Raw genomic sequence first — 21,430 nt, 5'->3', positions numbered from 1 at the left:
TGCACTGTGAAGCTCGTGCGTTTCAAAACATCCGTGCTCGGGAGCACTGTCAGCAAAAACTCTGCTGTGTCCAATATCACGCACAGGCGCTTTCTATCATACATTGACCCAGAACAGGCACTCCACTGAGTGACGCTTTCTTGGTCTCTGTCACCCGATCGTGACAGTGGTGCGTGTGTGGTGTGTAGTTGATCTGCTTGTTGTGTTGCTCTTCCTATTCTTTCTGTGACTTTCGTTCTGAACTTCTTTTTTGTTCACATGTTTTCCTCTTTTTTTTTAAGTCGCCGCTAACATCCCTTAATGAATGGCCTCTGTTTTTTGTGATCCATTACACTGTGTGATGAAGGGCTGACTCTTCTGATTTATACATTCGATTCTGTCTGTTGCATACATGACCACAATGTTTCAGAAATTCTGTGCACTTAAGGCCAAAAAAAAAAAGGTCTGTTTACGGTAACATAGGCCCAAAACATAGGGTCAGTAGGTCGGGATTTTTTTTATTTTTTTAAAAAAATTTTTCCCCAAAAAACCATATTTTTACGTTATTTTGCTTTTTTTTTTTTTTTTTTCCCCAAATGCCAAAAAAAAAGTCTAGGGTCGCGCGAAAAAAATAGCGTCGGTCGGGTTACCGTAAACAGACCTATTTTTTTTTTTGGCCTAAACAACAGCATGATGACTAAAGTTACAATAGACTCACCGATTTCTGCCAGTCCCTCAGACATTGATTTGGAAGTTGCCTTGCTGTAAGACAGTGAAGTGCGCGGGTCTCTCTGGGGCGGCAGTGGTGCTGGAATCATAAAAACACAGAGTTAGAAGACTAAACAATTCTAGTGCTTATCCAGAGTTAGAGCTACCATATAATCAATAACTCTATTGCTCACAAAAACAGAGTTAGAGGTACCCCACAAGCAACAATTCTATAAAATGCTTATCAGAGTTAGAGCTACCATACAAGCAATAACTATATTGCTCACAAAGAACAGAGTTAGAGATACCATACAAGCAATAACTCTATTGCTCACAAAGAACAGAGTTAGAGGTACCCCACAAGCAACAATTCTAGTGCTTATCAGAGTTAGAGCTACCCCACAAGCAATAACTCTATTGCTCACAAAGAACAGAGTTAGAGCTATCATACAAGTAACAACTCTTATCAGTTGACACCTGCTAGAAACTTTCGTCTGATTCCAAGATATCAAATGGACATAAAAAACTAGATAATGAAAAAGAAAACTTTGACTTGATTTCTGACAAGCATAAAGTAAACACTAGTGCTCCAAACAGTTGTGTTTGGTAGCTTAGCCCCTGCAGGAATAATGCACAAGAGTAAAGCAGTAACAGAACAACCAACTGAAAAAGAAAAAACCCACAGGACTTCTATCTTTTTTCAACTACTGCCTGTCCCAGATTGCTCTAACAGAAAAGCAAAAAGAAAGAAAAAAAGAAAGAAACAAACGACCCCAGGCCTCACGTGTATTCAAATTTCACACACAGACACACACACACGCACACGCACACACACACACAGATAAAAACAGCAACAAATTCACAACCCAAGTTCCGCTCCTTCTCACCTTGCTTCTTACTGCGGGACGGCAGCGTTCTGGTACCGTCCTGGTGCTGGAACCAGTCAGTAGCGGATGCGTAGTGGTCCATTGGGTTGCGCACTGACACCACTTTGAGTGCGAGAACGTCACCCGATGCTCGGATCAACTGAACCACTCGCTCGTGAGAAGCGCGAGTAACGTTCTCACCGTTGATCTGCAACAGAGAGAGAAAGAGTGTGAGGGGTGAAAAATTGGTTCATGAACAGAAACAAACGATGGCATTGATTGGTTAGACTTGGAAAATTAGGGAGAATGGATTGAGGTTGGGAGAGGGTTGACATAAGATGGGGGGGGGGGGGGCGGGGGGGGAGGGGGTGAGATGAGAGTGGGCTTGGGGAGGAGATTTGTAATTGATGGTTGTTGAGATTAACGTCCTGGACGTTGATCTGCAAGACATTAGGGAAATGGGTTGGATGATGGGTTCTGCAGGCTCAAAAAAGAGAGAAAACCATGATGGAGGGGGCAGGTGGGGTAAATGGGGGGGGGGGGGGGGGGGGGGGGGGGGGGGGGGGGGGGGGAGAGGTGAGATTAACCATCGGAATGAGGAGGGAGATTGTGCAGGATGAGAGTTTGACCAGGTGTGTTTGTCACCGCGTGCGTGTGTGCTCGGCCAGTGACCACACATCTGTGGTGTTGCAGTTTGAGGTCCTTGAGTGTTAAATACAGCAGTGGTGTTAATACTGGTGTTCTCTTGATTACGTTTAGTGAACGCTGTCTCTGTTGCCTCGTGCTTTTCGCCTTAGACCCGAGCAATAAGGGGGACACCTTTGTTTTCTGCTTTCCGTGTTGGGAAGGACATCAGTCTCTATTATTGAAAAGCAAATATCTCTCTCTCTCTCTCTCTCTCTGTCTCTCTCTCTGTCTCTCTCTGTCTCTCTCTCTGTCTCTGTCTCTCTCTGTCTCTCTGTCTCTCTCTCTCTCTCTCTCTCTCTCTCTCTCTCTCTCTCTCTCTCTCTCTCTGCAATGCATTTTGTGTACATATGTATAATGTGTTTTCACTTTAGTTATCTGTTAAAATGTAGAATTTTAGTTTTTCTATTTTCTATCTTGTATTTTTATTTCATTTTTGACTCACATGCGAAGCAAAAGTGAGTCTATGTACTCACCCGAGTCGTCCGGACGTCCGTCCGTCCGTCCGGAAAACTTTAACGTTGGATATTTCTTGGACACTATTCAGTCTATCAGTACCAAATTTGGCAAGATGGTGTATGATGACAAGGCCCCAAAAAACATACATAGCATCTTGACCTTGCTTCAAGGTCAAGGTCGCAGGGGCCATAAATGTTGTCTAAAAAACAGCTATTTTTCACATTTTTCCCATTTTCTCTGAAGTTTTTGAGATTCAATACCTCACCTATATATGATATATAGGGCAAAGTAAGCCCCATCTTTTGATACCAGTTTGGTTTACCTTGCTTCAAGGTCAAGGTCACAGGAGCTCTTCAAAGTTGGATTGTATACATATTTTGAAGTGACCTTGACCCTGAACAATGGAAGATAACTGTTTCAAACTTAAAAATTATGTGGGGCACATGTTATGCTTTCATCATGAGACACATTTGATCACATATGGTCAAGGTCAAGGTCACTTTGACCCTTATGAAATGTGACCAAAATAAGGTAGTGAACCACTAAAAGTGACCATATCTCATGGTAGAAAGAGCCAATAAGCACCATTGTACTTCCTATGTCTTGAATTAACAGCTTTGTGTTGCATGACCTTGGATGACCTTGACCTTGGGTCAAAGTCACATGTATTTTGGTAGGAAAAATGTGTAAAGCAGTTCTTAGTGTATGTCATTGCTAGGTTTAGTTATTTGACCTTGACCCTGAAGGTCAAGGTCATGTAAAGGTCAAGGTCAAGCATGTGAGTCGTATGGGCTTTGCCCTTCTTGTTGTAGTTAGTCCCTCTTTAGGGCGAGGGCTGGATGTAAAAAAGCAGTCCACTGCTTAATCTACTACCCTCGTTAAATAAAGAATTGTCATTGTCATTGTCATTGTCTCTCTCTCTCTCACACACACACACACACTCTCTCTCTCTCTCTATCACACACACACACACACACACACACACACACACACACACACACACACACACACACACACACTCTCTCTCATTCTCATAATACCACAAACGAGACCCCCAACATGTTTCCTTCACAAGCAAATGTCAACGTTATTATAAGCCAATCTCCCGAAAGAGAGCAAACAGGCTGATGTGAGAGGTAGCTGTCCCTGATGGCCGGGTGCACCACAGTGTGTGTTCCACTCTGCATTTGACTACTGACTTAACCACGAGGCTGACCCCCCAATCCCTCCCCCCCCCCCCCCCCCCCCCACTTCTTGTTCTTTTCTTCACACTCTTTCAAGTCCCCCAAAGGTGCCAAAAACACAAAAGAGAAGCACCGTCTTTTTGTTACGATCCCCTCCCCCCCCCCCCCCCAAAAAAAAACACCCCGCCCATTCAACTCTTCAATCCTAGCCCAACAGCACATCCCAGCGTCTCGCCACCTCAGCCTCACGTTTCCAAGCTTTTTATTCTACTGGTTTTTGTTTGCCTGTGTCTTCCCCCTGGCTTGTGTGGGCCACTCTGGTGTTTGCGGAGGTTGGTCTGCATCAGTGGCAGTCTGTGTGCAGTCCGGATGCTGGCTTTGATACCTCATCCCTTCCTTGTTGACCAAGGCGCTCACTGTCCAGACTTCTCTGCATAGAGGCTCTTTAATTTCGCCTTTTTTTCTACTTTTTTTAACAATTTTTTAATGAAGAGGAGACTTTCAAATTCAAGAGAAGGGTACCTTTTACTCAGCGGGGTGCAGAGACTTTTGTTCATAGAGACTTTTTAATTTCACCTTTTTTTTCTACACACACAATGAATAGGAGATTTTCAAATTGAAGACTGAGAAGAGTACCTTTTTCCTAGTGGGTCAGTGAGGCCGAGACTTCTCTGCATATAGAGACTCTTCAATTTCACTTTTTTTCTTTAAATGAAGAGGAGACTTTCAATTTGAAGAGACGGGTATCTTTTATCCTAGTGGGTCAGTGGGGGCCGAGACTTCTGTACATAGAGAGTCTATCATTTCGCCTAAATCTATTCATTCATTTTATATTTTTTTTTAATGAAGAGGAGACTTTCAATTTGAAGAAACGGGTAGCTTTTTTCCAAGTGGGTCAGTGGGGCCCGAGACTTTGGCCAGCCTGTGTATTGGCCAGCCTGTGTATTGGCCAGCCTGTGTATTGGCCAGCCTGTGTATTGGCCAGCCTGTGTATTGGCCAGCCTGTGTATTGGCCAGCCTGTGTACGTAGTGGGCAACAAGATGGTTTACACAAGAAGGATACCCACATATTTGTGTATTGTATGTATATGTTTTGAGTCACTAGGTCTCCTCAGCCGAGTTTTCTTTTCATTTCTCTTTATGATCTGTTGTTTCTCCCCCTCTCTGTGTGCCAGACACGCACGCAAACACTTAACCTCAGGTTCATGCCTCTTAAGCCGCAAGTCGGCAAACACTTGTTCAACTTTCAGCTACTTGTCTTCCGCCCGCCTCTCTTCCTTTCATTCATTAATCCTGAACATACTTGTGTTGACAAAACGCTTAGAGGTGAATTTTTTTTGTGTCCATCTGTGATCTTACAAGCCTTTGCGATGTCCTACATTTGAGAAGTATGCGTTCCTTACGGGTAGAATAAGATTGTTAATCAGCAGTTCTCTGTCTGTGGTGCGCTAGTGGAATAACTTCACAAAGCAAACATGTTTCACAGAGGCTGAAGAAGCGTGGTGGGCGGAGGCAGGAGCAGCTTGTTCACAAATCTAGACTGAGTTCCACATCGCAAGTACTCGGCTCCAGCCTTTAAGTTTCTATTTGGCTTAGAACAATGGCAAGTACAGTATTAGCAATGAGTATTCTTTCTGAGGAAAAAAAAGTTTGTCAATTTCTATATCCCCCAGGACGAAACCTAGAAAACTTGCCCATTCACACTGCCTAACTCCCCATCGAAACCTGAAAAAAACTTGCCCATTCAAAGCCCCCCCACCCTCCCCCAGAACTTGACGTGAATCACTTGCCCATTCCAACTGCCCTCACAACGAAATCTATGACAACACAGACATCTCAGAAATCCAAAAATCGGAAATGAATGAATTACCAATATGCCCAACCGATGATAATGTATGCCACGCCAGGTGCAAAATCTTACCTCGAGGATGAAGTCTCCGCCCCTGAGTCCCGCCCTCTCTGCCTGGCTGCCCGGGTCCACGCTGTCCAGGTACTGCAGGGCGGGGAACTCCGGCGTGGGCTGGAAGTTGAGGTTGCCCACATGGGTCTGGGCTAAAAGTCAAACACACAGTCATCATTACAAATAAAGTGAAACATCCATTTTCTCCATCCCTATTCCTTCAAATTTTAAGCTGCCCTGTTATGACCAGAGGGCGTGTGGTGAGGGGTAAGTATTTGCCCTGCGTAATGAGAGGTAGAACATTTCAGTGTCAGTGCGGGTTTAACCGATCAACTCGTGTTTCTTTCAATCAATCAATATGAGGCTTATATCGCGCGTATTCCGTGGGTACAGTTCTAAGCGCAGGGATTTTTATTTATTTTTTTTTAATTTTTTTTTTTTTTGTTATGCTTTGTTTCGTGCAGGGTTGAGATGGGGCAACACTTGTGCTTGGCTGTTTAAACAAGAGGGGGTGAGGGCCATGGGACAGCAATGTGCCCGAAGTCGACTTCGCGAAGTCTTTGTACCTACAAATTCTATACCAAGGCTTCGTGAAGTAATCGACTTCACCCAATAATAATAGCAGGCTCTACAAAAGAATGGTACCACCCAGAGACTCACCCAGAACAGACAGGAGTGGAGGTCCTTTGTTGCTGCCCTACATGCAAACCGGCATAACGGGCAGAAAGTAAGTGAACTACAAAAAAATAACGTTAAACTGAAACACATTGAAATGAAGATAATGACACTTACATTTGGCACCACGCAGCACGAATCCATATCCTTCTGGACACTTGCGTAGAACAGCCGTTCTTGGGAGGCTCTCCCTGTAAGCAGAAAGAAAGCAAACATAAGCATAATGCATAACAAACATAAGCATAATGCATAACAACCATAAGCATAATGCATAACAAACATAAGCATAATGCATAACAAACATAAGCATAATGCATAACAAACATAAGCATAATGCATAACAAACATACGCAAAATGCATAACAAACATAAGCATAATGCATAACAAACATAAGCATAATGCATAACAAACATAAGCATAATGCATAACAAACATAAGCATAATGCATAACAAACATAAGCAAAATGCATAACAAACATAAGCATAAAGCATAACAAACATAAGCATAACAAACATAAGCATAATGCATAACAAACATAAGCATAATGCATAACAAACATAAGCATAATGCATAACAAACATAAGCATAATTGCATAACAAAGAGATCGAGTGCCAGATAAAATGATATCTCTGTCACTTTCAAACAGCACTTTTACGCGTCTGTTTTGAAAGAAAGCGTCACTGCAGAAACACCTACCATAAAGAATGACAACTAGTTCTTCATTGCAAGCTGCATTTGACGGTAAGCACGACAACAACAGCAACAAATACAAATACAACAACAACGACAACAACGGATTTGCTGCACATGTATCAGAGCAAGAACAACAAAAATTGTCAACACATACACACGGAAAAACTTAAAATAAAACACAGAAGAAAGAATCATACCGACGCCAACACAAAACACACTATGTCTCCTTTCTCGGAATAATTCGGAATAAAACACAAAATGACATAGAGATACCCACACCAAAAAACACACTATGTCCCCTTTCTCGGAATAATTCGGAATAAAACACAAAATGACATAGAGATACCCACACCAAAAAACACACTATGTCCCCTTTCTCGGAATAATTCGGAATAAAACACAAAATGACATAGAGATACCCACACCAAAAAACACACTATGTCTCCTTTCTCGGAATAATTCGGAATAAAACACAAAATGACATAGAGATACCCACACCAAAAAACACACTATGTCTCCTTTCTCGGAATAATTCGGAATAAAACACAAAATGACATAGAGATACCCACACCAAAAAACACACTATGTCCCCTTTCTCGGAATAATTCGGAATAAAATACAAAATGACATAGAGATACCCACACCAAAAAACACACTATGTCTCCTTTCTCGGAATAATTCGGAATAAAACACAAAATGACATAGAGATACCCACACCAAAAAACACACTATGTCTCCTTTCTCGGAATAATTCGGAATAAAACACAAAATGACATAGAGATACCCACACCAAAAAACACACTATGTCTCCTTTCTCGGAATAATTCGGAATAAAACACAAAATGTCATAGAGATACCCACACCAAAAAACACACTATGTCTCCTTTCTCGGAATAATTCGGAATAAAACACAAAATGACATAGAGATACCCACACCAAAAAACACACTATGTCTCCTTTCTCGGAATAATTCGGAATAAAACACAAAATGACATAGAGATACCCACACCAAAAAACCCACTATGTCTCCTTTCTCGGAATAATTCGGAATAAAACACAAAATGACATAGAGATACCCACACCAAAAAACCCACTATGTCTCCTTTCTCGGAATAATTCGGAATAAAACACAAAATGACATAGAGATACCCACACCAAAAAACCCACTATGTCTCCTTTCTCAGAATAATCTAGATTGAAACACAAAAAGACACACGGATTCCCACACAAACAAACACTATGTCTCACTATGTCTCCTTTCTCAGAATAATCTAGAATGAAACACAAAAAGACACACGGATTCCCACACAAACAAACACTATGTCTCCTTTCACAGAGGATTTTGAAATATAACCCAGAATAGAAATAAAGATACCTACTCAAAACACACACCACGTCTCCTTCTACACAAAATTGCAGGCATGTTTAACACTCCTACACACACATAAAAGTCTTTCCTAACAACACAGGATTGCTTAATGACACACTCTCTACCAAAACTGTACCCAAAGGACGCACCGAGAGAGAGAGAGAGAGAGAGAGAGAGAGAGAGAGAGAGAGAGAGAGAGAGAGAGAGAGAGAGAGAGAGAGAGAGAGAGAGAGAGAGAGAGAGAGAGAAAAAACATCAAGCCCTCAACAGGGCAGTCCAGGTCTTCAAAGACTCATTCTTGACCATCCATCACGGAGCCAACTGAGTGTTCAAGATGGACATCATTATCCCACTACTACATGCGACCTGTCCCATCATCAGCATGGTGAAGACCCAGTGGCAATTAAAAGACTGGACATGTTAATCTCTGACCTTTAGGGCGTCCTGAGTAGATATGAACGTATAATAATGCTTTGTCATGGACAGGGGTAGACTATAGCCCGGTGTGCTTTTTATGTAATGTCTGGAGGTCATCGTCGATAAGACAGTGATGATTTGTGGTGGTATGGTATTATTGTCGGACAGCTGCTCACATAACGATGGTGAATGCTAATCAAAATTACATCTTGGACAAAATGACCTTTTGCTTGAATACTCTCTCTCTCTCTCTCTCTCTCTCTCTCTCTCTCTCTCTCTCTCTCTCTCTCTCTCTCTCTCTCTCTCTCTCTCTCTCTCAACACTATTAATGTAAGTCTGAAATCAATAGTTTGAAACCAAATGCCCACATCCATACTTCCCCAAAACAGTCATCCCGATGATATCATGTTCATTTCAAACGTATACCAGGTAACAGAAATCCGTTCCATCTTCCGCATTCCATAATTAATTAACGGTTAGTTAATTACTGCAAATTTCTGTATGGAAACAGGACCACTAATATAACACATCACTAGCCACGGTCATACCAACTCAGCTTCTTCTGCTGACCATTTCCATTTCATGTTGGAGACTGGTTGACAGGTTGTTGGGTTTTCATGTCCCCTCACTTGATGGCACACGAACCCAACATTGAAAACAACACGAGGACACCCCCTCGACCTCAAGTTTCATGTCCATGAAGATGTTGGTATGAGATTATGTCGGGGCTATCTTGTATCGCCACAAGGCGCGGTACTGTGAACCATCCATCACGCAAGACAGCTACCTCCCTTAGTGTTGGGGACAGTGTCCAACCCACTTCCAAACTAATGCTAAGTTGTTACTACATTATACATAGTAGTAGTAGTAGTAGTATATAGGGGCGGCTATATTTGTTAGCCGAAGGCCGCGAGGCCTTATTGGTGCCCCTTCTTTGTCAGATACTTTGCATGCCTAAATCCCTATTCTTTCAATGCTTTCAGTCAAAGTCGTAAAAAAGGTTAAGAAATTTTGGAGAATTGTCCAAGAAGTTTTTGAAGGCGTCTACTGTGGGTGCGAATTTTATGTTAGCGGGTAGTGCATTCCAATTGTTAGCAACTCTTTGAGAAAACGAAAACTTGCGCTTGTTAGTCTTACAGTGTTGAACAAAGATTTTTCCGTGGCTGTTTCTGGTGTTGTCTGTCTGCTTGAATGTGAATATTTTGTGCATGTCAATGTCATCCACCCCATTTATAATTCTATATGTTTGTATTAGGTCACCCCTTGTCCTCCTTCCCTTCAGAGAGTGGAGGTCTAGGTATTTGAGTCTGTCCGCGTAAGACTTATCCCGGCACTCCTTTAGAATTTTAGTTGCTCGACGCTGCACCCTCTCAATTGTCTGAGACTGTCTCTTGAGGAATGGGCTCCACACCACATTTGCATATTCCACCAGTGGTCTCACAAAGGCTTTGTATAGCTTTAAGAAGGTGTCCTTGTCAAGAAATGAGAACGTTCGTTTGATAATTCCAATCCTCTGATTAGCTTTTGACACAACTCCTCGAATATGCGGGTCGAATGACAAATTGCTGTCGAAAACAACACCGATGTCCTTTTCCTCATCACATACATTTATTTTTTCAATAGCATCATTGACAGTCATCACGTAGTCATATTTGGGATTCTTTTTACCAGAATGCAGAACATTGCACTTTGAAACATTAAAAAATAATTTCCATTTATTTGTCCAATCCTGAAGTAAGTGTATGTCTTTTTGCATGACTGAACTGTTTGTTGCTTTATTGTACAGTTTTGTATCATCCGCAAAAATCTTCACTATACCACTAACCACATCTGGTAGGTCATTTATAAACACTGTAAATAGAACCGGCCCCAAAACGCTGCCCTGTGGAATTCCGCTGAGAACTGCTGCTTGGTTCGACGTTGCCTGTCCAACTCGTACCCTCTGGGACCGGCCACTCAGGAATGACCGAATCCAGGGAAGGACGCTGGAACTAAGCCCATACGATGCAAGCTTTAGGAGTAATCTCTCATGCGGCACAGTATCGAAGGCCTTCTTAAAGTCACAGTAAATTATATCTATGGCTTCACCTTCATCAACGAATTTTGTGAGGTCTTCCATGACCTCTATGAGTTGAGTGACACAAGAACGTCTTTTTCTAAAACCATGCTGACAGTCAGCATATAAATTATTGTCTGTGAGATAAGACACTATAGAATCCCGAACAAGAGACTCCAATACCTTGCATGTTACACAGGTTAAGCTTACTGGTCTGTAGTTACCTGGTTCTGACTTGGTACCCTTTTTGAAAATAGCGGTTACCTCCGCTGTTTTCCAATCACCTGGTATATTTCCAGATTCCAAAGATTTGTTGAACAGCAAGCATAATGGGATAGATAGTTCATCACACAACTCCTTAAGTACCTTTGATGGGATTAGATCAGGCCCTTGGGCTTTATTTTCATCCAACTCTTTCAGTTTCTTTTTAACTGCTAAGGGTGTCACTCTTATTTCAGATAAGGATGCCCCATCTGAATAGCAGCCTTCCGTCATAGTCGGGATGTCTGACACGTCCTCGCGTGTAAAAACGCTAGAAAAATACTCATTTAGGGTTTCTGCCTTACCCATATCGTCAACCACAAAAGATCCATCCACCTTTTTCAAAGTGCTTATACCTGTAGAAGTCTTCATTCTCTCCTGGACGTACTTCCAAAACATCTTAGGGTTTATCTTCCCTTCTTTTGCAATCTGTTTTTCGTATTCCTTACGGGATTTTTTCAGGTATTCATTCATCAAAACAAAACAAAACAAAAAACACAACAGCAACCAGTGTTGGTCAATTCTTCATCAAATGTTCGTCAAACAATCGCTGACTTCTTCATCAAATGTTCGTCAAACAATCGCTGACTTCTTCATCAAATGTTCGTCAAACAATCGCTGACTTCTTCATCAAATGTTCGTCAAACAATCGCTGACTTCTTCATTAAATGTTCGTCAAACAATCGCTGACTTCTTCATCAAATGTTCGTCAAACAATCGCTGACTCCTTCAGGATGTTCTATTATTATCATGATGTGTTAGATTCATTCATTCAGTTTAGTCACAAGGGAATTCTTGGACCACCCTCGGCTTTAAACAAGTGTTAGATACGGCAACAACTTGATGTAAAGCTGTTTCTAAAACACTCGATGTCCGTTTTCAAATACTGACAGTGCAGTCATTATAATGTCTTTGCTGTAATCATAAATAACTTCTAAAGGAGCTCTCGAACCAGACGTTACTAAAACAAAAAATCTTAAGTTCTAAAATATTTACGTATACCAAGTCTGTCTTCTTGAGCTTTATGGCATCTCACAAGCACTTGAAGTTTAACACACTAAACATCATGACACAATAAATGTCGACAGTAACACTGGAAAACGTCGCAGATGCATGGAATATATTTTTCCGGTGCCTGTGTTGGACACCTGATGTCGTTTCTATCAAAAGAATGTAATTATGTCCATGTATTTCATAATTAATAATGACTGCAACAATATGCTCGTCAATTTTATCCGAAGCATTTTACGATTTCGCTATATGAAATAGTTTTACAGCCTACAGTTGTAATTAAAACAGCTAAATATGCATGCCACGGTCCCGTTAAGTCGTACTTAAGTGCAAGTGTAATGACTGCAGTGCGCTACGCCCGCTATTGTATCCGATGCATTCTTTCATTTTACGATTTTGTTATGCGCATTTTCACCGCCCGCGGCTGTAATGAAAACTGCTTAATATGCATGTGGCCGTCCCGTTACGTTTGTTTAAACCCCGAATACCCGTACTCGCCCTGCTTTTCGTAGCTTCATCAAAAGCTGCATGTATAAATGAGAAAAGGTTTGTTTGAGGGAAAGGCTGGGACCCACCGAGACGAAAAGTCTGTCATCGTCATGAAAGTTATTTAGTTGGTTTTTTTTACTAATAATCATCCACCCGAAGGAAACCAAACTAACAAAATGTCAACTTGTATATGACAGCAGTTTCAAAACCAACATTCGTGTAGCTTCAAAATGCCAGTGGAGCCATTTAAAGGTGTAATTTAAATGAGAAGATGTGTGTTGGAAAAATAAACCAAAACAAAACCAAGGAACAGTTGAAAGGTGTCTATTCTCTGTTAGGTCCCAGAGTAAGAAAGTCACAACTCAACAACAAAGGCTGCAAGTTCTTAATCCACATTTTCAAGGGAACAAATAGGCTACATGCCTTTGACATTAAACAGATGCAGTAATTTAATCCAAACGCTCAACGGGATTTCCACTACCGACTGTCCTCTACGTACGTGTTACAAAAGCGAACGGAAAATAAATACTCCACACGAATGAAGCGAACAGGACAATTGAGCCTCCACGCGAATGACAAGTATCCGATTTGACCGGAATCTCAGCAAGAGACTGTTCACATATTGGCCGAACCAGTATTGGTCATTGTTCCGTGTTTATACGACCCAGCGTGTCCAGTGGTTCTTGTCAAGCCACCACAAAGTGGACATGTTGTGCCACAGTCCTTGTCAAGCCACCACAAAGTGGACATGTTGTGTCACAGTCCTTGTCAAGCCACCACAAAGTGGACATGTTGTGCCACAGTCCTTGTCAAGCCACCACAAAGTGGACATGTTGTGCCACAGTTCTTGTCAAGCCACCACAAAGTGGACATGTTGTGCCACAGTCCTTGTCAAGCCACCACAAAGTGGACATGTTGTGCCACAGTCCTTGTCAAGCCACCACAAAGTGGACATGTTGTGCCACAGTCCTTGTCAAGCCACCACAAAGTGGACATGTTGTGCCACAGTCCTTGTCAAGCCACCACAAAGTGGACATGTTGTGCCACAGTCCTTGTCAAGCCACCACAAAGTGAACATGTTGTGCCACAGTCCTTGTCAAGCCACCACAAAGTGGACATGTTGTGCCACAGTCCTTGTTATAAACTCATGTGCACGTTTATGTTGTCAAAGTGAAGAAAGTACGTATTATATTTGTGGAACATTGGGCTTTTCTGCTTTTGGGTTCTCAGTTCACGTACTTGTGCTTGACGCAGAGCAATGCTGAAGACAACAAAACGTGGACTATTGCGGCGTCTTCATTAAATACTGTGATTAGTCTAGTCCACACATACATAAACTTGGCTAAAAAAAAGTATTGCGGCACCTTTTGTACGCAAAAAAAACCCAATTCATGTCCGGGGTACACTTATTTAAGCGGATGTCACGTGACCTCTGTAAACGACATCTTCTTCTTCTTCTTCTTCGTCTTGGCGTTCGCAGTAAACGACATCTTCTTCTTCTTCTTGGCGTTCGCAGTAAACGACATCTTATTCTTCTTCTTCTTGGCGTTCGCAGTAAACGACATCTTATTCTTCTTCTTCTTGGCGTTCGCAGTAAACGACATCTTATTCTTCTTCTTCTTGGCGTTCGCAGTAAACGACATCTTATTCTTCTTCTTCTTGGCGTTCGCAGTAAACGACATCTTCTTCTTCTTCTTCTTGGCGTTCGCAGTAAACGACATCTTCTTCTTCTTCTTGGCGTTCGCAGTAAACGACATCTTATTCTTCTTCTTCTTGGCGTTCGCAGTAAACGACATCTTATTCTTCTTCTTCTTGGCGTTCGCAGTAAACGACATCTTATTCTTCTTCTTCTTGGCGTTCGCAGTAAACGACATCTTATTCTTCTTCTTCTTGGCGTTCGCAGTAAACGACATCTTATTCTTCTTCTTGGCGTTCGCAGTAAACGACATCTTATTCTTCTTCTTGGCGTTCGCAGTAAACGACATCTTATTCTTCTTCTTGGCGTTCGCAGTAAACGACATCTTCTTCTTCTTCTTCTTGGCGTTCGCAGTAAACGACATCTTCTTCTTCTTCTTGGCGTTCGCAGTAAACGACATCTTATTCTTCTTCTTCTTGGCGTTCGCAGTAAACGACATCTTATTCTTCTTCTTCTTGGCGTTCGCAGTAAACGACATCTTATTCTTCTTCTTCTTGGCGTTCGCAGTAAACGACATCTTATTCTTCTTCTTCTTGGCGTTCGCAGTAAACGACATCTTATTCTTCTTCTTGGCGTTCGCAGTAAACGACATCTTATTCTTCTTCTTGGCGTTCGCAGTAAACGACATCTTCTTCTTCTTCTTGGCGTTCACAGTAAACGACATCTTCTTCTTCTTCTTGGCGTTCACAGTAAACGACATCTTCTTCTTCTTCTTGGCGTTCACAGTAAACGACATCTTCTTCTTCTTCTTGGCGTTCGCAGTAAACGACATCTTATTCTTCTTCTTGGCGTTCACAGTAAACGACATCTTCTTCTTCTTCTTGGCGTTCACAGTAAACGACATCTTCTTCTTCGTCTTGGCGTTCGCAGTAAACGACATCTTCAACACACACAAACATGCGACAGACCGTCAAAACCCTTAAGTGCCTTTAAGGGCACACAAAACATTGGATAAAAATAACACGGCTATGAACTTTTAACTTGGGTAAAAAAATTAAAAAAAGAACAAAAACTGTTTGTGCCAAGTTAAGCTCATGTGATCGATCATGTAGTGGTGGTTTCAGACCATTGCCTGACGTACACCGACGAGAGATCGGTCATGGGAAAATGCGCAGCCGGAGAACCTTCAGCTACACTTACCTCGGGCTAGAATATTTACAGGCAGGCAAAGTTATGAAACAATAGGGTTTTAATATCTTGAACCGTGATTTTTCTTCTCAGTGGATTAAAAATCGATTTTCATTTGGCCTTGGTGAATCGGTTACACTGATTAGAATCATGACAAGAACTTGCCAGTATTTTCATGAAAAGAGCATTCTGGCAACGGTTTTCACATACTCGAAACACCAGGTGGAAGGGGGTTGGAATGTTACTACAAATCTTCTCCATTTAGTCAAAAACAAAATACTTTTTTTAAACGTTTGTAGGAGAGAATCTTAAACAAATAAGGCAGAACGCTATCTAAAATCTGATAAGCAAAAGGAAGTAAACGCTCTAAATGCATACGACATGTGTAATAGAGTAAGTGAGAGTTATGCAGAACCTGTCTCCTGGTACCTGAAAGAATAACAAGCATTGAAATGAACAAGCCACTTTCATCCTTATTTTCAATTTCAGCGAGGATGAGAGTCGCTTGTTCATTTCAATGCTTGTTATTCTCTCACGTGCCAGGAGACTGGTTCCCCATTACTCCCACTTACTCTATAATACCTGTTTGTGGGAGAGTATTGCCTATTGCCCCCCCCCCCCCCCCCCCCCCTCTTTAGGATAGACGTAATGGGTGTAACCTGCCGAATGATTAGATTTTTAGGTCTGTACTGGCATGTGCAAATACATTCCCATTAATCTCTTGGTCAATACAATGCACGCAAAATGTTGCTGCATGCGTCGGTTCGGTGCTCTCCCTCATGTGAAACAAACCATTTGTTGTTCAGGTCTTTGCTGATGCAAACTATTCTCAAACGCTTCTTACATTGGGACAATGCTCCGTTCTACTTTGGGACAATCGAAGTATCTGATTAGGCAACATTTAAAAAGTAAAGAGGTTATCGTCTACTCTCTCTCTCTCTCAGTCTCTCTCTCTCTCTCTCACTCTCTCTCTCTCTCTCTCTCTCTCTCTCTCTCTCTCTCTCTCACTCTCTATCTCTCTCTCTCTCTCATTAGATTTAAATTAAATGAAGGCGTACTCCTTCACAAAATACTTTCCGGCCGTGCACCACGAACTTTCGTTGCAAACTTTAAAGTCAAACCAAACCGAAAGTTTAACGTCCCAATTCCAAGGATAGATCTCTTCAAATCAAGCTTAGCCTATTCTGGTAGCGTCCTGTGGAATTCTCTCCTGGAATTTGTGAGAGTCCCAATACTTTAAAAAAACACCTTTCACTGTATTTAATGTTAAATTACGAAAAATCACAGTGATGGAAGACTTCGTTTAGTTATATTTTCATTTGTCCAAAGCATCAGTGTTCATTATATCCACACAAAAACACTCAAAGCTTTAAGAACACATTTACTCATGCATGTGTATTCAGCATTGTTTTCAATACGTTACATATACGACGCTTTATATTTGTGTATAATATGTAATGTGTAAATATTCATATGTTGTTGTTTTTCTCTACCTTTTTTTCTACGTTATTATCCGTGTAAATATGTGATTAGATTAGTCCCCTCTCTGAGCGAGGGCTGGTTGAAAAAAAGCTCGTTGTATTGCTTATGCCACAACCCTCGAAAAATAAAATTTGATTTGATTTGATTTGATCACTCTCTCTCACTCTCTCTCACTTTCACTCTCTCTCTCTCTCTCTCTCTCTCTCTCTCTCTCTCTCTCTCTCTCTCTCTCTCTAAACAAACAACTCACTCCCGACAAATAAAGCCTGCAGATCCTAGAGTATATCCACTGAAACTACCCTTTTAAATCTGCTATCCTCCCACGTCCCTTATCTCTGTCCCTGCACTCTATCAACCCATATACCTCCTTTAAAACAAGAGAAATAAACGAACAAACAAAGCACACGTACACACAAAAGTCAAGACTGGCAACTGCTTTCTTGATTAAATCTCATAAATATCTAAAACAGGTGTCCCCAACAACGAATCACTGTGAAGAGTGCCCAGATTCAGCGAGTCATTTCCAAGTCCCACAATGAGGGCTGTAAAATAACCTTACGCCAGTGCGGCACCCCAGGTGAACCTAACAGCATGGCTTAGCTTTGTGACACCTATAACGAGATATTTCAACCCCTCCAAGGAAAGGTGACGATGACAAAAAAACACTTCAAATTTACGTCTACCAGACACAAGCCCAGCCCTTATCGCAGAACATTGACGAGTGACCCCGGGCGCGCCCGACAAATACAAGAATGAAAGGAATCTGTGATACGTAAAATTTCAAGCCCTTAAAAAGTGAGTCAGGGTAGGTCTGACGATAACAAAGAACCACTGTAAAGAATGAGCTATGTGGTTTAAAATCGCACAACCCACACTCGACGGTAACACGTAACGTCTCTCTCTCTCTCTCTCTCTCTCTCTCTCTCTCTCTCTCTCTCTCTCTCTCTCTCTCTCTCTCTCTCTCTCTCTCTCTCTCTCACATAGTGTGTGTGTGTGTGTGTGTGTGTGTGTGTGTGTGTGTGTGTGTGTGTGTGTGTGTGTGTGTGTGTGTGTGTGTGTGTGTGTGTGTGTGTTGAGACAAGGCTAACTGCGTCGTACGCGTTTATGGCTGCATTGATAGTCGTAACACTGTGATTGTGGCCTTCAGAGACCTCCCTATCACTGGTTTTGGCTTCAAAACGAAATGATTCTCGTTTCACACATGTGACTGACATACATAACTCGAATCAACCCAACCGTTCGCGTCGCAGACAGATGACGTGAATTTAATACTCTTGAATGATATCCCGCTGAGCCGAACCCCGTTACCTATTCTCGGAGCAGTCAGATACAGAGTTCATTCACAGCAATCCACTACAGCCGTTCAGGTGGGAGAGGTCTTATGGACACAGGCCCCTTTATTGCTTCTCGGTTGTAAATATCCCTGACTTTAACAGCTCTTGGATAAAAGATTCACTCCTCTCTGTTGACCGGGTGTCACGAAACAGCACTGAACACAGAGGTGGAGAAATCTCGTGACTGACACTACGAGGTGAGAATTTAGTGTATGGCCGCTACGACGTCCAAATCTGGAGGGCATGAACGAAAATGAGACCTTGAGAAAGCGTACATAGAGAAGGAACTAGAAACAGATATTTCGTGAAATAGTACCGAGCAAAGAGCATGACAAATGTCATAACGCTCTTGATTGAGGTGAGTGACGAAGGTGAGAACTTAGTGTTTGACGGCTACTGGCGTTAGAGTCACAAAGCGAATGAAAGGTCAATGGAACCCTGAGAAAGTTCATCAACGGAAGAGCGCAAGAGGTATATAGGCAGTCGAGCTATGGATAACTAGACCAAGGATGGAGATGCTTGATGTGGGGACATTTTCCAGAGAACAGTCAAGGGGAGAGAGAGAGAGAGAGAGAGAGAGAGAGAGAGAGAGAGAGAGAGAGAGAGAGAGAGAGAGAGAGAGAGAGAGAGCCAAACAGACAGACACTGAGATTGACACACACACACATACATACACACACACACACACACACACACACACACACACACACACACACACACACACACACACACACACACACAGAAACAGACAGAGCCAAACAGACAGACACTGAGATTCACACACACACACACACACACACACACACACACACACACACACACACACACACACACACACACACACACACACTCAGATAGACGGAAAGACAGACAGAGAAACAGACAGACAGAGAGAGTATGATGCACGAACGGACAAAGTGAGAAACACAGCCAGACGCAGACATGGACTGAGTGATACAAAGGTTCAATCCCCCGTACCGGACAAGACCAAACAGGCAGAATCCAAAAGAAACTGTACGACACTAGTGAACCTGCAATCTACACAATACTTAACACACTCAAACAATGGAGAGATACAGAAAATCAACGTCCTCAAGGGCACGTCATAATTATAACCTTGTCAGTTTGCCTAATGCGATGTCAACTAGAGGAAAAGATGTGAAAATAATTGATATAAATCTGTAGTGCCTGGAGGTAGGCGCATGTTTAATGGAATCAACACATTTCACACTCCGCTTCAGTATGGACACTTTGCGTTGACTTGAAAGGTAAAACTGAAGACCCAATGTCACATCACAACGCTTGGTCTTTACAGAACAGTGAGTGACCCTGCCCCCTCCCCCCCCCCCCAATGTCACATCACAACGCTTGGTCTTTACAGAACAGTGAGTGACCCTGCCCCCCTCCCCCCCCCCCAATGTCACATCACAACGCTTGGTCTTTACAGAACAGTGAGTGACCCTGCCCCCCTCCCCCCCCCCCCCCAATGTCACATCACAACGCTTGGTCTTTACAGAACAGTGAGTGACCCTGCCCCCCTCCCCCCCCCCCCCCCCCAATGTCACATCACAACGCTTGGTCTTTACAGAACAGTGAGTGACCCTGCCCCCCTCCCCCCCCCCCCCAATGTCACATCACAACGCTTGGTCTTTACAGAACAGTGAGTGACCCTGCCCCCCTCCCCCCCCCCCCCAATGTCACATCACAACGCTTGGTCTTTACAGAACAGTGAGTGCCCCTGCCCCCCTCCCCCCCCCCCAATGTCACATCACAACGCTTGGTCTTTACAGAACAGTGGGTGACCCTGCCCCCCTCCCCCCCCCCCAATGTCACATCACAACGCTTGGTCTTTACAGAACAGTGAGTGCCCCTGCCCCCCTCCCCCCCCCCAATGTCACACCACAACGCTTGGTCTTTACAGAACAGTGAGTGACCCTGCCCCCCTCCCCCCCCCCCCCCCCCAATGTCACATCACAACGCTTGGTCTTTACAGAACAGTGAGTGACCCTGCCTCCCCCCCAATGTCACATCACAACGCTTGGTCTTTACAGAACAGTGAGTGACCCTGCCTCCCCCCCAATGTCACATCACAACGCTTGGTCTCTACAGAACAGTGAGTGACCCTGCCCCCCCCCCCCCAATGTCACATCACAACGCTTGGTCTTTACAGAACAGTGAGTGACCCTGCCCCCCCCCCCCCCCAATGTCACATCACAACGCTTGGTCTTTACAGAACAGTGAGTGACCCTGCCCCCCCCCCTACCCCCCCCCCCCCCCCCACCACCCCCACCCCCACTCTCTCTTTTAAGACCTTGAAAGACATGAGAAAATCAGGATGCAATCCTAGATGGAATTCAATTTACAATGGTTATGAATTAAAATATGACAAAATCGGGATCTTCAAAACCGAGGTCTTCTTCTTCTTGTGCGTTCGGGGGCTGAAACTCCCACGTACACTCGTGTTTTTTGCACGAGTGGAATTTTACGTGTATGACCGTTTTTACAACGCCATTAAGGCAGCCGTACGCCGCTTTCGGAGGAAACCGAGGTCTTAAATCGGGTAACGTTTTAATGAAACAAAAATAGGTGGAGGTCTTGGAGCGTCTGTACATATTTTTTGTTTTTCTTCCCGACAGTTCGGTTTATTCAGAGGACAATGACCTGGGATAAGTGCTGTCCAGTCCTCAGCGATCCAGGTTGCTTGGTTTCAGAAAAATCCTCCACACATTCAAGACTCATGCCGAAGAATATAAACTACAACCATAATCAAATTCCACAATGTCAAGTCGGTTAAAACGAGTGAATGAACCATAATTGCATGACACCAACCTTTCACATCCTAAATGATCCTATCAACGTTGATACACAGGTACACGGGAAAGAAAAGAAGTGGGAGAAAAGTGGCCCTAATGAGTCAGTCAACATCCATTAAACAGAGGCGTACGAAGAAGAGGTCAGATTGAACGCATCACATGAAGAATGTGTGTAATGGAGGTGTCTCCTGTCACTGACTGAGATGGGAATGTGTGTAATGGA

General features: G+C 42.9%; 1 protein-coding gene across 1 annotated transcript in view; it reads right to left on the bottom strand.

Annotated features, from left to right (window-relative positions):
• LOC138961089 (uncharacterized) overlaps positions 1-21,430 on the bottom strand; it is a 91,334-nt gene that overhangs the window by 16,538 nt on the left and 53,366 nt on the right. Inside the window, exons 14-17 of the mRNA XM_070332685.1 lie at positions 6,573-6,646; positions 5,802-5,932; positions 1,575-1,761; positions 698-787 (exon numbers count right to left, since the gene is read on the bottom strand). Coding sequence (XP_070188786.1) covers positions 698-787; positions 1,575-1,761; positions 5,802-5,932; positions 6,573-6,646 — 482 coding nt within the window. The remainder of the gene's footprint in view (positions 1-697; positions 788-1,574; positions 1,762-5,801; positions 5,933-6,572; positions 6,647-21,430) is intronic.

This window comes from Littorina saxatilis, linkage group LG3, assembly GCF_037325665.1.
Source record: "Littorina saxatilis isolate snail1 linkage group LG3, US_GU_Lsax_2.0, whole genome shotgun sequence".
In the NCBI taxonomy this organism is placed as follows: domain Eukaryota; kingdom Metazoa; phylum Mollusca; class Gastropoda; order Littorinimorpha; family Littorinidae; genus Littorina; species Littorina saxatilis.
This window is presented reverse-complemented; position numbering and strand designations above follow the sequence as displayed.